Below are 13,772 nucleotides of genomic sequence, written 5' to 3'. Positions count from 1 at the left end.
CTTCAGTGTTTGTCATTTTTAAGTGATCAAGGAAACTAACCAGTAATCTCTACCATCTGCAGTCAGTAGTGATGATATTCATCAGGGAGAGTTCTATCTGTCCTTACCGAAACTTTTTTCTTTCCCTTTCCAATCTCTGTAAAGTGATGCTCATCCGAAAATGTGACTATTAGGTGTTAAGATTCAGGTAAGAAATTATTTGTAAGCTAACTAAATCAGAATGGAGTGAGAGCTGCATGCACAAGTCTCCGATGGGATGAACATATGAAAATTTAGCACCAGAGTGGGCAATATTGTACTACATTTAACATCCACCATCTTATTTGAAGGTTTGGAATGCAAGCAGATAAGTTTTTGGAGCTGCTTGAATGGAATAACTATAATTAAGTGGTCACTAAGAATATGATTAAACACATATTAATACTGGCCAGGATCAAGTATATCAAGGTAGATTTAAGAGAAATTTTATGCTTGCAAACATCAAGATAAGGAAGAAAGCAAAGTTTAAATCAATATTTCAATAAAAAGAAACCCATGCTAGGAGGCATCTCAATAATTTTATTAAAACAATTCACTTTTTGAGGACTGTTATCATCCTTCCACGGAAGGTAATATCGTGTTCTGTACAAAAAGAATACCTAAAACCTGATGTCCAAATGGCCACTGGAACTTTTGATTGGCAGCAAATAGCATTATTTTCATTTTGCTCCAAATCCTCTTCATTCAGTTCATTATCTAATTACCCAGGTACACCTCTCCAGTAGAATTTGAGATGACTCTGGGCTAGCATTCAATCATGAAGCTGATGAAAAAGGTACCACAAGTTTCTCTAATGATTTCAGTATTTTAGCATCTGTGTATGATGAGGGCCACAGCAATTCATGAAGATCTGCTTGACCTAGTCAAAAGAACATGCAGGTATTTGATAATTATTAGTAAAAGTCAAAATTTAATTTCAAAAAAGAAAAGAAAACAAAATAAAACATTGGTTGAGTATAATGAAAGTTAATGCTGTAAAGTTAACGCTCAATATGATATGAGGAGTATGCAGTGACATATATATATATATATATATATATATATATATATATATATATATATATATATATATATATATATAGGTTGAGTATAATGAAAGCTAATGCCATAAAGAGTATGCAGTGACCTATATACATATATGTATTTATATATGTATATATATACATATATACATACATACATATATATACATATATATATATATATATATATATATATATATATATTAAAACACGAAACTAGAATCTTGTGAAGTGCTTATCTTAAATGAGCAACGGTAAAGTGTCACATCAGTTCAGTGACGTAAAAAAGATAATATCAGTTCACCTTAAGATCTATCTGCAGTAAACCTGTCTTGCCAGTTGACTTTAGCTAATTTACAATCTCAATCAAGGTTACAGCAGCAAAGACTAGAAAAAGAACTCCTCCAACATAAGAAATAACCTGAAATTGAAAGTATTGTCTTAGATTATGTACAGGTCAAACATAAACAAAAAATTAAAAGCATAGATATAAAGAAAGCTTAACAAACTCATGAAATTTGTCAGTGCAGTCACATTAACAGCATAGATTATATTTCCGCTTCTAGGAAGTAATATGCCTGGAGTTAAATCTTATTATTTTTTGTATTATTTCAAAATTGGCTTAAATTTTTTGATGCTCTATCTGCTCATATACAAGACTTATTAGATCATTTTTGAGGTAATCTAAGATAAAGAGAAAAAGAACATGTTTCCTTTGTAATTATAAGCATGGCTCAACTGAGCCAAAAATAAAAATACAAGGAATCAAATTTACTTCATATATCACCAGGTCACATTTGCAGAAATTACAACATTCACAGGACCACATTTTATAAAGACATTGCTTAAGTAACTACCTTCTCAGAGACAAATGTTCCTAGCAAAGAACCACCGAGAACTGCAAGCTGCAAGCATGAAAGTATCCATTTGTCATGTTTCATGAAAAGGGGAAGAAACTTCAAAGCTACTTATTTAAAATGAACTAAACCTAGATAATGAATAAAAGATCCATTTGCCACACATGAAAGGATCTTTCAGATATATGTCATCCCCTTTGAGCTAAATGCAAATTGAAACCTATTCTTTCAGTATTTGCAAATCACTCCACCTGATATTATAACCTTTTTTTAATTAAGGGCATGCTGACATGGCAACATCTTGCGTTCATTACAAAATTTACCAGCTTGGGTGAATGATTTATGCATGAATGGTGTGGTAGAATAAACTAGAGTGAGGTAACTATTTATAAAGGAAGAGTACAGTTATTTGCACCAAGAAGTAAAATGAAGTGATGAGAAAAAAAAGAATATAAGATAAATAAAAATGGATAATAAGATACAGATTAATAGAAAAGACAACTGATGAGTTGAATAGAGATTGATAAAATCAATATGTAAGTTTGGTTAAATTTAGTAGCAAACAAGTATAAATTTCCAACATTTATTTTGTAGTTGCATATAAAAGTGAACCAGAGTATCCTTATCATATATAAAGAATAATATTTTTAACATATATTTGAGAAAATTGTAAAAATTATTACATCCTGTCTCAGTTATTTACCAAAGTTGCAAGAGCATGACCAGCAGTTGCCCCTGCAATTACACCTAGAGGTGAAGAAGCTGCAGCAAGTGCTGTATAAGAGACAATTCAGCTGTCATTTTTAACATCACCAGACATTAGTAAAAACCAAGTAATAGATAGATATCACTATTCACCTATTGTGGAGAAAAAGGATTTGTCACCCCATTCAGCGACGAAGACCAAGACGAATGTGCTGAGAACAGTACTGGCTGCAGCCATAATTCCTGCACCATCTCCTGAAAATTCTGAAACTGCTAACTCTGCCTGATATGAAATTTGAAAGACATTGTTTCATAATTTCATTAACCACAAAAAGGAGAGCACTAATTTACTATTGGCTAAATGTATAACAAGGAATAAAAGGATCATTCAAAGTTATAAAACATGCACATACTGCTCGACATAAAAAATAACTTCCTCTTTGTAACATGCATAGAAAAATGACTAGCATCACAAAAGTGCTAGATTTGACCCGTGGATTTGGATTTACTCAAGATGAAGTCGATTAGGTAAGATGTGAGTCTAGCTTGAATCAATTTAATGTTCTCAAGTGAAATTAAACAAGTGCCCTTTTCCTTTTCTTTATAATTTTCAGTAAGATTTTAAATTATATATTAGCCAATGATTTGATTTAATTAGGATCGGTGTTAGTTTCAATGCCCATCCAACAACGACACCTAGTTTTGCATTGGCAATATCATTGTGAGTTCATTTTACCAAATTGAGTACATCTAGAAAAGGCCAGTCAAGCTAAGGACTCAATAACTCATAACTCATATGGACACTTGATTTGCAGAATGGAGAAGAAGAGGAAGACCTACAAATAATTGTGATAAAATCTGAAAAACCAAATAAAAGATTAATAGGCAAAACAAGGAAGAACTACAATAACTGATTAAGAAAGGAAAAGGAATAACAGAAAGTGAAATATAGGGGGATTTATAGGTGACTCCAGAGATTATGCAGTTCACAGACACACAGGTGTCAGTCCACATGAATTGTTAACATGGGAATTTATAAGCCAAGAAGTTTGTCTGAATACAATCGACAAAATATTTTGGGCAGCTCAAGGATTCAGTTGGAGTTCAAAAAAAAAGAGAAACTTGGTCCTTCATGTGAAAAAGAGGAGATGAAAAGAAACTCCACTAGGAAACTCTCTCTGAATATGGTGGATAAGGGCATCATTAAAATTCAAGGATCCAGTTGGAGTTCAAAAACAAGAGACAAAAAGTAAATCATATGTGGCAAAAGATCAGTGTTGTGGAGAACACATCAAAAAAGACCATGATGGGCACTGCAGTAGGATAGTTTTTAGTAGTCCAGAATACTGAATATCCATTCATATAAACAGAAAATTCATGTCAATTTCATTGTAAATATGATAACAGGCTCGCGTATCATATACCAAATGTTTTGGAGTTGAAATAGATCTATTTGCTTTCATCAATATAAGATATTTCATAATATCTTAACCATGTTTCTTTTTTTAAGATTAAATTTCCAAGGGAATATCTGAGTGCGGTCAATAGGTCACCTCCTTTTGTTCATCCGTGGTTTGTTGTCCATCATCTGAAGCAGCCTCAAGCAATGTAGTAACTCCAAAGTAAACCTGAAATTATTTGAGTCAAGCAAACATGACATTATGGAGTTGTATGCACAAAATGTGCAAATAACATCTAGGGGTCTAAAGATTTGGCATCTAACAAAAAGGTGAAAATTGTCATGGCTCTACTAGTGTCCACAATTGTTTTCTTTATTATGTGACAGCAGGAGTTGATGACAGTTACCAAGAGGCAAACTGCTGCAAAATCATCAATTGGAAAGTCTGTCTCACCAAACCTGCACTAATAGAATTTTTAACAGTGTCCAAGTGTACAAAAAGATCATCGATTCTTCATAGCAAGAACACCAGAAATACCTAAATGGAACAACGCCGTCAATATAATGAAATGTTCGTCCCAGAACAACCGAAACAACTGACATTGCCCTGTCAGATACAAAAAATATAAATGATTACGACTGGCTACATATTCTGAAATGCTAGATCTAGAAAATAGCTCTCCCTTGGAACAAAAAGCAACAAATAGTTTGAAGAGAATCTATTTACACCCACCAAAGAAACCCAATGAAGAAACCCAGATGATTGTAATTGTCAGACCATCAATCACATGCCTAAATTGTCAATGCCTCAATGGCAACAATCCCACTTGTTAAATTGTTATTTGCCACATTTTGTGATGCCTAAATGTCCATTTTGGGTTTCTGTTCTGGGTTAATAGAGCATTGCTATTTCAAGGAGTTCAACTTAACAGAAATTTTCAAACTGCAGTTGCTTAACCTGACAGAGTTTCCAGATTTTCTGTGCCATTACAAACTTAAATCCTGGCAGAGACAAAGCTTTCATGGAATCAAGTCAAAAAGCTAACATCTACATATGTATTCTTTCATTAGATCTCATTAACAAAGAACCATAAATGGGATCATGTTATGAAAATGACTATAAATCAAGGAAAGTGGCACAAATACAAGTAGTTGTTAGGTTCTCATTTTCAAGTCATCAAAAATCACGTGTAATATATTCTCTCAGAAATTAACTTTTTATCATGAGAATATCTCTTCTCACAAACTGTAACCTGGCCCATCAGATATAGCAACATGTCAAGGACCTGCCAAGGTTATCCAATAACTGAAACATAGCTAATGATTCAGCACAAGCTATAACATCGGAACTCTTTGGTGCGCACTTTTACTTGTATACTAAATTTATGAAAATAAACAGAGGCTATAATTTTCTTCAACCTGAAATGGTGTTCTCTTCTGTTGATGAATCCCCCATGCCACTCAAGAAACAGTACTATTTGCTAAAATTTAAATCTATGAGCACACAAAAATGAACGCAATCAAATTCTTCTGAGATGAATTTACAGGTAAGAATATGGAAGTTTACTTCTTTTAGGATTGTTGACAATTTGAAGTAGAATGACAGAAAACAGATCCACAGGTAACAGATAAAAGGAGAACTTTAAAGGAAAACTGTTGTAAGTTGTGTACTCACGCAAGTGCTCCAAATGTGCCTAAAAAAACTACAAGTCCAGAGTTTCTAGCTGCCAAAAGTGCCTACAAAAACAAGCAAAAATGTAGCATAAAATAGTTAATATATCTCTGAAATAACAGAAATCACAAATTTAGTCAAGCTAGGAACTTCGTATATTTGATCTTCCATGGTAGAACAGCAGACTAATAATTCTAAGGTTGAAACAAGAAAAAGAATTCATTGCTCTCAGAGAATGTAGTGCAAGAAAGTGGTAGAAGTGATCAGTTCAACTTGCTGAAATCCTAAGAACATCTGGAGTGGTCTCACACTCTAGGTAAAAGAATTCTTCCACTAACTTATTGAAATCATTCTCAGTTGTCTTTTATACAGACAAGATGCCAACATTTACATACTGCATATTTGGAGCAGATTGACATGGTGTACAAAATTTTATAATTTTTAAGTAAACATGACATGATTATCTCAAGAAAAAAGATGTTGTTCTTGCAATAGAATCCATGATCTTCAGGATTGTGATTGCAGATTTGTTAATGGTTATGGAATTTAATTTTTTTAGGATATCTACAGAAAGCAATTGTGTGTTCATGACAAGAGTTGTGTATCTATACATACGGCATGAAATTCATGTGTAGCATTTGGCTTTCGGGTTTGATGAGCACCAATGACGTATGAAAAAATAGTAAGACGCCAAAACCTCATTCACAGGTAGCAAGCTATACCATTCTATACACTGGCAGTGGGCAACATCTTCATTCAACAGGTCATCATAATAATCTTATCTTATTATCTTCAGAAATATCTAAGTTCTGGCTCAATAACACAAACATACAAGTTTTCAGTCCATGCTTTCTGACTTGTATGCCATAAAGAATCAGTTGAATCTTCGTTGCTAACAATGCTTTGCAAGTAGGAACATTCTTCTTGATAACTTTGTTAGGAGGAATTCTGGTGCTGCAACCTAATATTGCCAAGCACACTACTTTACTATTTTTCCATGAAGAGCCAAAAAGGCAACATCAATGAGTATTATAAGGGGATCCAATATGGAGAGTTTTCAGTAACTTTTATGGATTAGCTATATGTTCCCTTATTAAATCATTTTAAGAGACTGAACAAAAAGTTGAGAGATGTTAAGTTAGGTACACATATACAAACAGTTGCTACCATGAACCCCAAGCATTATCTAATTTTGTTGATAATAACAGGTCAACTAATGCATTCAGCAAAGGAGACCTTACAGCAATAAAAAATGTTTTGTCTCCCAGTTCAGAGAAAAAGATCAGCAAAAATGCCTGCATAAACAGTGTTATAGCACATTAGATGTAAAGAAGCCAAAACCAAAAAAATGAAAATAACCATAAAAGAAGTGTCAATTTGTACAATCACATTTTTATTCTGTTTTGCATACATCAGTAACATGCTAAAACAATATACTGAGTGACATTTTAATGCATTTACGAAAGGACCAACATTTCCCGTTCTTGATGATGGAAAATTTTAGACCAAAGCAATATGATAATTCTTCCCCCGAGCAGGATAACAGAGTAAAATGGTGAACCCAGTGTATGAGATTCCAACCAATATGGGAACTGAGAATGGCATACGTAGAGAGACCATTTCTATGACCCAAACCCAGTTACCTAGGTAGCAAAGGAACAATCTTAACATTGTACCAACAATTACATGGTGTACTTTTGTGTTTATATGTGCTTGGGCTTCCTGAATGTGTGGTTGTGTTTAGACTGGTAAGTTCAAAGAGCAATTATCTGTTTGAATTGTTTACTTATGTTGCAATGTCTTTCATGATCATATTATCAACAACATGAAAGAAGCAATATCTGACATATTCAGATTTTTATAAGATCCAACTATAACAGGACCAGTGTTGTTTCTCACTTTCAAAATCTTAAAAATTATGCATTTAAAGAATTTGAGAACTTCAAATACTGTATATGTGAAACTTCACTACTCTGATTATGAAGAAATCAAGAAAAGTTGTTTTACATATCCATCAGTTAATGCAGGAAAGTTATAAATCAATACATGAAACTGCCAATTAGTCGGTATGATTGTTGTGTCTTTATGCTTATCAATATATTACAGGACTTGAAAGACATAAGATGCTTGGACACTATATAATATCAGCCTGCATGGATAAGCACCACAAAGCTAGCCTTCTTGCCTGCATCAGTCAAAAAAGTATTGTTGGATCTTAGCAAAAAATTTTGTGGTTCCATCCTGCAAAGGGTACCAACAGCTTAGGTTGTAGCAAACTTTTTCAACTATTAGAGAAGAGCTGTATTTAGCTACTTTTAACTTTCATGAGAAACCAAAACAGCCTAACAACAGTATGAACGGTGAAATGCCTCAAACAGGTAGATAACTGGTTAGGAACATTCAACTGAATTTACCATGAGAAGGCAATTACTTGTTTTGAAGCCACTTGTACAAAGTTGATTATCCCATGAATGCATTATCCAAAAAGAAATAAGGGTCATTGAGTGGAAATTTATATCGCTTATGAGTACTTATTCAAAATTCTGATAAATTCTTGAAATTGGATTATCTGGTTGCTTCTTACTAGAATATATTGCAATCACATTAACCATCATCATCTGGTTATATTTGCAAAAATAAGAAGTATCAGAGAAGGAATTCATGCATCGGTTTTTCTACCGTTATGTTAGGTCAACCAACATAGAGAGTTTTTCAGTAATATAGAAACCTAAAATTGATGTTGTTCAGTAAATAAAAATGCAATATCAAGTATCGATACTCTAACTTCATACGCAAGTTAAAGATAATAATACGATGCCACTAAGTACCAATAACAGTTCAAACTTTTAGAACATGAGTACGAAAATGTTGATATCAAAAGACACAAGGAAGATTTCCTACTGATGCAAATCCTGTACTTAGATCACCAAGATCTCCTATATAAGCCGTTGGCTGAACTCCGGAAAAATCTGTACCAGCAATTGCCTGCTGAGACACTTGAAAGGTGAGTAGACCAACAAGAAATGTCAACTCAATTCCTTTCCAAAGATCAGAGAGTGGAGATTTGCTTTGCTGGCAAGAATGGGTTGTGCAGCTCCTACTCTTTGCTTCCGTAAAACTGTTATCATCATCCCTAGTTTCCATGGATCGGAGAGTTGCTTTGCCGCTATGATTGTCTAGATATCTGAGCCCCTACCATCAGATCGAGAGAATCATACAAAAGCTTAATCCGAGAGGATATCCATATGCACACACATATACTCCTTACCGTTCCATCTCCCGGAATCCGACTCCTGCACGGTCTCCCCGATCTCGTCGGAGGAGGTGTGGGAAATTGGTGAGAAGCACGAGGGCGGACGGCATTACTGGAGGCGGGGGCGATACGGGACCAGGTGAGGTGGCGGCGGAGAGGGGCTGCGGCCGGTGATGGTAGAGAGGGGAAGGAGGAGAGAAGGGAGGGAGATGTCGATGCTCTAGTGAAGCTGCCGCAGCGAACCATCGTTTCCCCTCTCCGGACCTGCGAGTGGAGCCGAATGGATATAAGACGATGACTTCGGATCGTTTCCCTCCACAAACCCGAGGCTGCTGATTCCCTCTCTGCAGCCAGACAGGAGACAGCGTATAAAACTTTAACCATCTTATATTACATATGTATTATTTCAAATATTTATATCCGATAATCCATGATATTTGGTGATCAATGTAATATCTCATAAATGGACAATATGTATGATTAGCTTATAAGGGTCTGATGAGTGTACTACATTAACTTCCACTTAAGTATTTTGGTCCGTAATTGAAGAATCAAAATGGAGTTATTGGCCAATTGGCTCATCAGACCCGGGTCGTGACATTTGGTACATTTGGTATCAGAGTCGACATAGCATTTGGGCAGAGTAAGAGGACTCAAGTAGGAAAGGATTATCCATGAATAGAGTCAGAGAACTCATTACGACGTGGAGCCACCACTTAACATCCTATCAGAATGACTAATATCATACCTCTCATGTCATCATTTATTTATCATTCATAATTTAATGATTTGGTTTGCCAACTATATTATGAATTTAAATTATGAAAAAAAACTTAAATAAATAATCCCTGGTCTGATTGGGTTGTCACTTCTCCAAAGCACACGGGTCCCGACCTCAGACATATGTCCCTCGATAGGTCTGCTTGGACATGGTCTAATTTGATCTTGCCGAGTTCGATAAGGTCGATCCAATTTATGATAGAATCAGATTGGACTCGTTTTGGTTCGGTCGGACCCATTCATCCATCTTACATCCCTAGACAACACCCCCGATCTCACCCGCAAATCCAAATGCCGATGATCGAATCGGACGGTCCTAATGCCACCAGAGTGCCAACTAGCCGTTTCCCGATTCCTATATATACGGTATGCAAACAAAATCCCCTGCTAACGCTTCGAACCGTGGACTAGGGTTTTCGCTCTTCCCTCCAACCAAAGAAACACCCGTCGCCGCCTGCGCTGTTGTCGCCATGGGTCGCATGCACAGCCGCGGGTGATCCAACTCTCCGACTCATATCTTTCCGTTGTTTTCCGTTCTCGTTCTATCTCTCTTGTAATGGAATCGTTCTCTGCATGTTGGGCTGCAGAAAGGGTATCTCCTCGTCGGCGCTGCCGTACAAGAGGACGCCACCGAGCTGGCTTAAGATCTCCGCAGCGGATGTGAGCTGTCGCCTCCTAATCTGGTTCCCGCTTTTTTATTTGTTCTGTTGGGCTTTCTTTTGAACTCTGTCGATGCGGTCGCTCAGGTTGAGGAAAACATCTGCAAGTTTGCGAAGAAGGGACTGTCGCCGTCGCAGATTGGTGTTATTCTTCGTGACTCGCACGGTATCGCCCAGGTCAAGAGCGTCACCGGGAGCAAGATCCTTAGGATCCTCAAGGCTCATGGTACTAGCTTAGTAGCTTTCTCATCAGAAAATTTTCTTCTCTTCTTCTAGGGCTAGATTTTACCTTTTGTAATATGTATATGGTGCTGTCTTGAATTTGTGTCTGTTGTTCTGTTAGATTTTGAGATCGATTTTGATCATGGGGTTGATGTAGGGCTTCAACCGGGGTTACCAGAGGATCTGTACCACCTGATTAAAAAAGCAGTAGCCATCAGGAAGCACATGGAGAGGAGCAGGAAAGACAAGGACTCCAAATTCAGGTTGATCCTGGTGGAGAGCAGGATCCATCGCTTGGCTCGGTACTACAAGAGGACCAAGAAGGTCGAATCTACCTGGAAATAGTGAGTAGATCTACCACTTTTGTGCCGTTGCTACATGCTAATCACAATTTCATATGGTGTTTGGTAGCCGATATTTGTGGATGCACCACATTTACAGTGCTTTCTCATATGCAGGATGACTTGTTTGATAATTTATATTAGTAAATACATCTGACAATACATTTGTGGATCTCAAGAAAAGTAGAGGGATGATGTAAAATAAATAAATTTAAATGACGCTTTCAGTATAATTTGCTACTCTGCATTTTTGAATGTGCAAAATATGCATTTGGGAGATAAACAGGCTACCACATCCATCCTTCATTGTGTCCACTATGCATCATAGGGCAAAGAAGTCAATATACTGGATTCCCTTTTAGTTCAACGTCTAGATTCTCTAGGACGTTATAGCGATCAATAGGTTTGTACACTAAAGTGTAACTAGCAGCTCTCTGAATCCATATATATCTGATCATATGGTACATCAGTTTTGATGCATAATTTTATCAGCATCTTATGGGCTTTGATTTCAGAAGCTAGGCATTATAGTTCTTTTAGTAAATTATGGTATTTACTATGATGTCAATTTTTTGGTTTCAACAGAGAATTACAGGGAACTACGTAATGGGTAATTGATGTATTTAAAAAATTTAATTGTACCTAGGTTTAAGAAGGTGGTGAAACCATTATGTATTATTGTAGTTTTATCATGATATTGATGCCTTCAGATCTTGTAGTCGTATCTTTAATACACAACTATCAAAATCTGATCAGGCACTGACACAATGAAGGCTGTTTAGCTTTCATGTTTAATAAAAGGTTAGCAACATAAAAAATTAATAAAATTTTATGCAATATGAGAATAACATTTTAAAATGCAAACACTAACAGTCGTTGAAAGTTTGAAAAATCTTGAGGACTAAACATTTTTAAATACTAAAACACATTTAAGCACTAAATAATTATTCTTTTAAAGATACATTAAACTAAAATAACCAGCATGTAATCAACTGTATACATGAACTAAATTTGAGCGAAGATAACACTATGTTGGTGTATCTTATAAATGTAATTTAAATGATATTATGAATATAATTTAAGAGTGATAAGCTAGAGCTCAAGAAGGTAGTAGAATCGAAATTATAATTGAGTTTCGATATGAGCATGATGTTTCTGTTGGAGTAGATAGAAATGAATATGAAATTATTGAACATGGCACAAGGGGGATAAACATGTGATCAGTCTAATAAGCGTCATGTGTGTTTTCAGTATTCTAATTATGAGTCCTATAACTCATGAATCGTATCTGTCTGACTGGCGAACCCAAATCCCTGAGGTTTTGCAGCAGATGGCGCAAAATTTTTCTATATAATTTGTTCATTTATTAAAAAAGCAAGTGTCTTGCATGCATGAAGGAAATTTGTTCAGATGATGTTGCATGGACAACAACAAGAAGTGACCATAAGATCCCAACTAATTGTGGCTAGTCATGTAGATCTTTTCTCACCATTGAGCTGTTTGGGGGCAGCATCACTAGAAAACAAGTAGTCACAAAATATATCTTTTTGTCATTTTTAATGAAGCTTGGCTCAATCTGCGTCTCATTCTAGCACTTCTAATTCTAATTGGCTCTTATCTTTTCACTGTTACATCTATGGGTCTCCTTTATCATGTTTATATCATTGTTCAAAAAAAATCCTTGTTCTATGCGTGTTGTAGCAAATAATGTTCTAATGAAGAGTTCTTGCCAATTCCATGACATGATAAAAAACAACAGATTTTTCATTCGAAATAATAAGCAAATAAATATATCTTCATGGAATCTTTTAATATTCTCAGGGTTACAAGAATAGCTATACTCCTTCGGACATGGACTCTAATGAATTTTGATATCTCTTTTTTTAATGTTTTGTCTAGTATGTCAATTCAAGCTTTTTCTCAATGATTAGACATATTCTATTAAAGGGCAATAAACACAATTTTGATCATTTGTATTCAAAATTTCTCTCATGCATGCCCTTAGGCATTCTTATAGGTCACTACAGGTTGTTTAATACATGTTTTCTCCAAATTGTACTTTTGCAGCTTACAAGGTTCTTATCCTCCTATCTTTCTGTTATTGCCATTTACCCACGGTATTAGTCTAATGGCTACTTCGCTTTATTTGCACAGTGATGCCAGCATTGCCAGCACTATGGTGTCTTAGGATTATGCTTACCGTAAGCAATCTGGTTCTTTGATTCGCTTGAAGACTTCATTTGTTAGAGCGGGGCCTTTATAATTTTCAAGAGAGGACAAACTTTTTTTATTGAATTATCAAATTTGTGTCAGCTGGACGTGTTAGACGTTTACATCCTGTTTTATTGAACTTGTGGCATCAGAATGTGCTCAAGATATGATATTTTATATGTTCTTTAGCAGGCAAGCGTAGATTAGTGTGTGTGAACTACAGTATTTCTTGTTTGGAGATCACAAGCTTGGATTTAGCATGGAACAGAGAGTCAGTTTGCTATATTTTGGCATGAGTTGATGCTTTAAACTATCGTAACGAATGGCTAGAATTTTGGTTACATGTCTGTCAAACAACGTGTTTGGATTGTGTATCGAAATCTTAATAGTCGTTATGGTCGGGCTCAAAGAAGCTGAATGGCTGTACACCTTCAGTTTCTGGGTTTCAAAGATTAAGTTGTCGATAAATTTTATATTATTGTGATATTTAAAACCTTTATTTGTTTTATAATTTCTGATATATACAATGTCAAGGTGAAATCGAAATAAGTATATATCTAAGGCCAATTTTTAACATAACAAGTATTTATAAAAATCAAATTGATATGGTAT

At 35.4% G+C, this 13,772-nt stretch overlaps 2 protein-coding genes across 5 annotated transcripts; one reads left to right on the top strand and one right to left on the bottom strand.

Moving 5' to 3' along the window:
- Positions 1–515: 515 nt before the first annotated feature.
- LOC103983916 (GDT1-like protein 1, chloroplastic) lies at positions 516–9,222 on the bottom strand. 4 transcript variants are annotated; one of them, XM_065137334.1, is made up of 12 exons: positions 8,963–9,222; positions 8,596–8,886; positions 6,936–6,989; positions 5,698–5,759; positions 4,561–4,629; positions 4,430–4,481; positions 4,177–4,251; positions 2,777–2,906; positions 2,622–2,692; positions 1,919–1,966; positions 1,366–1,482; positions 516–889 (listed from the first exon to the last, which is right to left on the bottom strand). In XM_065137334.1, exons 1-11 carry the CDS (start codon positions 9,191–9,193, stop codon positions 1,411–1,413), a joined length of 1,155 nt encoding a protein of 384 aa, XP_064993406.1. In that variant the 5' UTR covers positions 9,194–9,222; the 3' UTR covers positions 516–889; positions 1,366–1,410. The 4 variants fall into 4 exon arrangements, with proteins under 4 accessions (XP_064993406.1, XP_009399546.3, XP_064993408.1 ...); XM_009401271.3 differs by having other exon boundaries at positions 516–898; positions 8,963–9,221; XM_065137336.1 differs by having other exon boundaries at positions 516–898; positions 8,596–8,878; positions 8,963–9,195.
- Positions 9,223–10,125: 903 nt separating this feature from the next.
- On the top strand, positions 10,126–13,445 carry LOC103983930 (small ribosomal subunit protein uS15). Its single transcript, XM_009401290.3, has 5 exons — positions 10,126–10,220; positions 10,315–10,387; positions 10,474–10,612; positions 10,766–10,952; positions 13,104–13,445. The coding sequence occupies exons 1-5, from the start codon at positions 10,198–10,200 to the stop codon at positions 13,135–13,137; spliced, it is 456 nt and encodes a 151-aa protein (XP_009399565.2). The 5' UTR covers positions 10,126–10,197; the 3' UTR covers positions 13,138–13,445.
- The last annotated feature ends 327 nt before the right edge of the window (positions 13,446–13,772 follow it).

The sequence above is a fragment of the Musa acuminata genome, chromosome BXJ3-1, assembly GCF_036884655.1.
Source record: "Musa acuminata AAA Group cultivar baxijiao chromosome BXJ3-1, Cavendish_Baxijiao_AAA, whole genome shotgun sequence".
Classification (NCBI taxonomy): Eukaryota; Viridiplantae; Streptophyta; class Magnoliopsida; order Zingiberales; family Musaceae; genus Musa; species Musa acuminata.
Note: the sequence above shows the minus strand (reverse complement) of the source record. Positions and strands in the feature narration are given on the sequence as shown.

Excerpts from the sequence above, each read along its gene's own strand:
- LOC103983916 (XM_065137334.1), bottom strand. The coding sequence starts at position 9,193 with ATGGTTCGCTGCGGCAGCTTCACTAGAGCATCGACATCTCCCTCCCTT. Across the intron at positions 2,907-4,176 it reads CCACGGATGAACAAAAGGAG|GCAGAGTTAGCAGTTTCAGA; the intron begins GTGACCTATTGA and ends ATTTCATATCAG. Across the intron at positions 2,693-2,776 it reads ATCCTTTTTCTCCACAATAG|CACTTGCTGCAGCTTCTTCA; the intron begins GTGAATAGTGAT and ends TCTCTTATACAG.
- LOC103983930 (XM_009401290.3), top strand. The coding sequence starts at position 10,198 with ATGGGTCGCATGCACAGCCGCGG. Across the intron at positions 10,221-10,314 it reads GGTCGCATGCACAGCCGCGG|AAAGGGTATCTCCTCGTCGG; the intron begins GTGATCCAACTC and ends GTTGGGCTGCAG. Across the intron at positions 10,388-10,473 it reads TTAAGATCTCCGCAGCGGAT|GTTGAGGAAAACATCTGCAA; the intron begins GTGAGCTGTCGC and ends GCGGTCGCTCAG.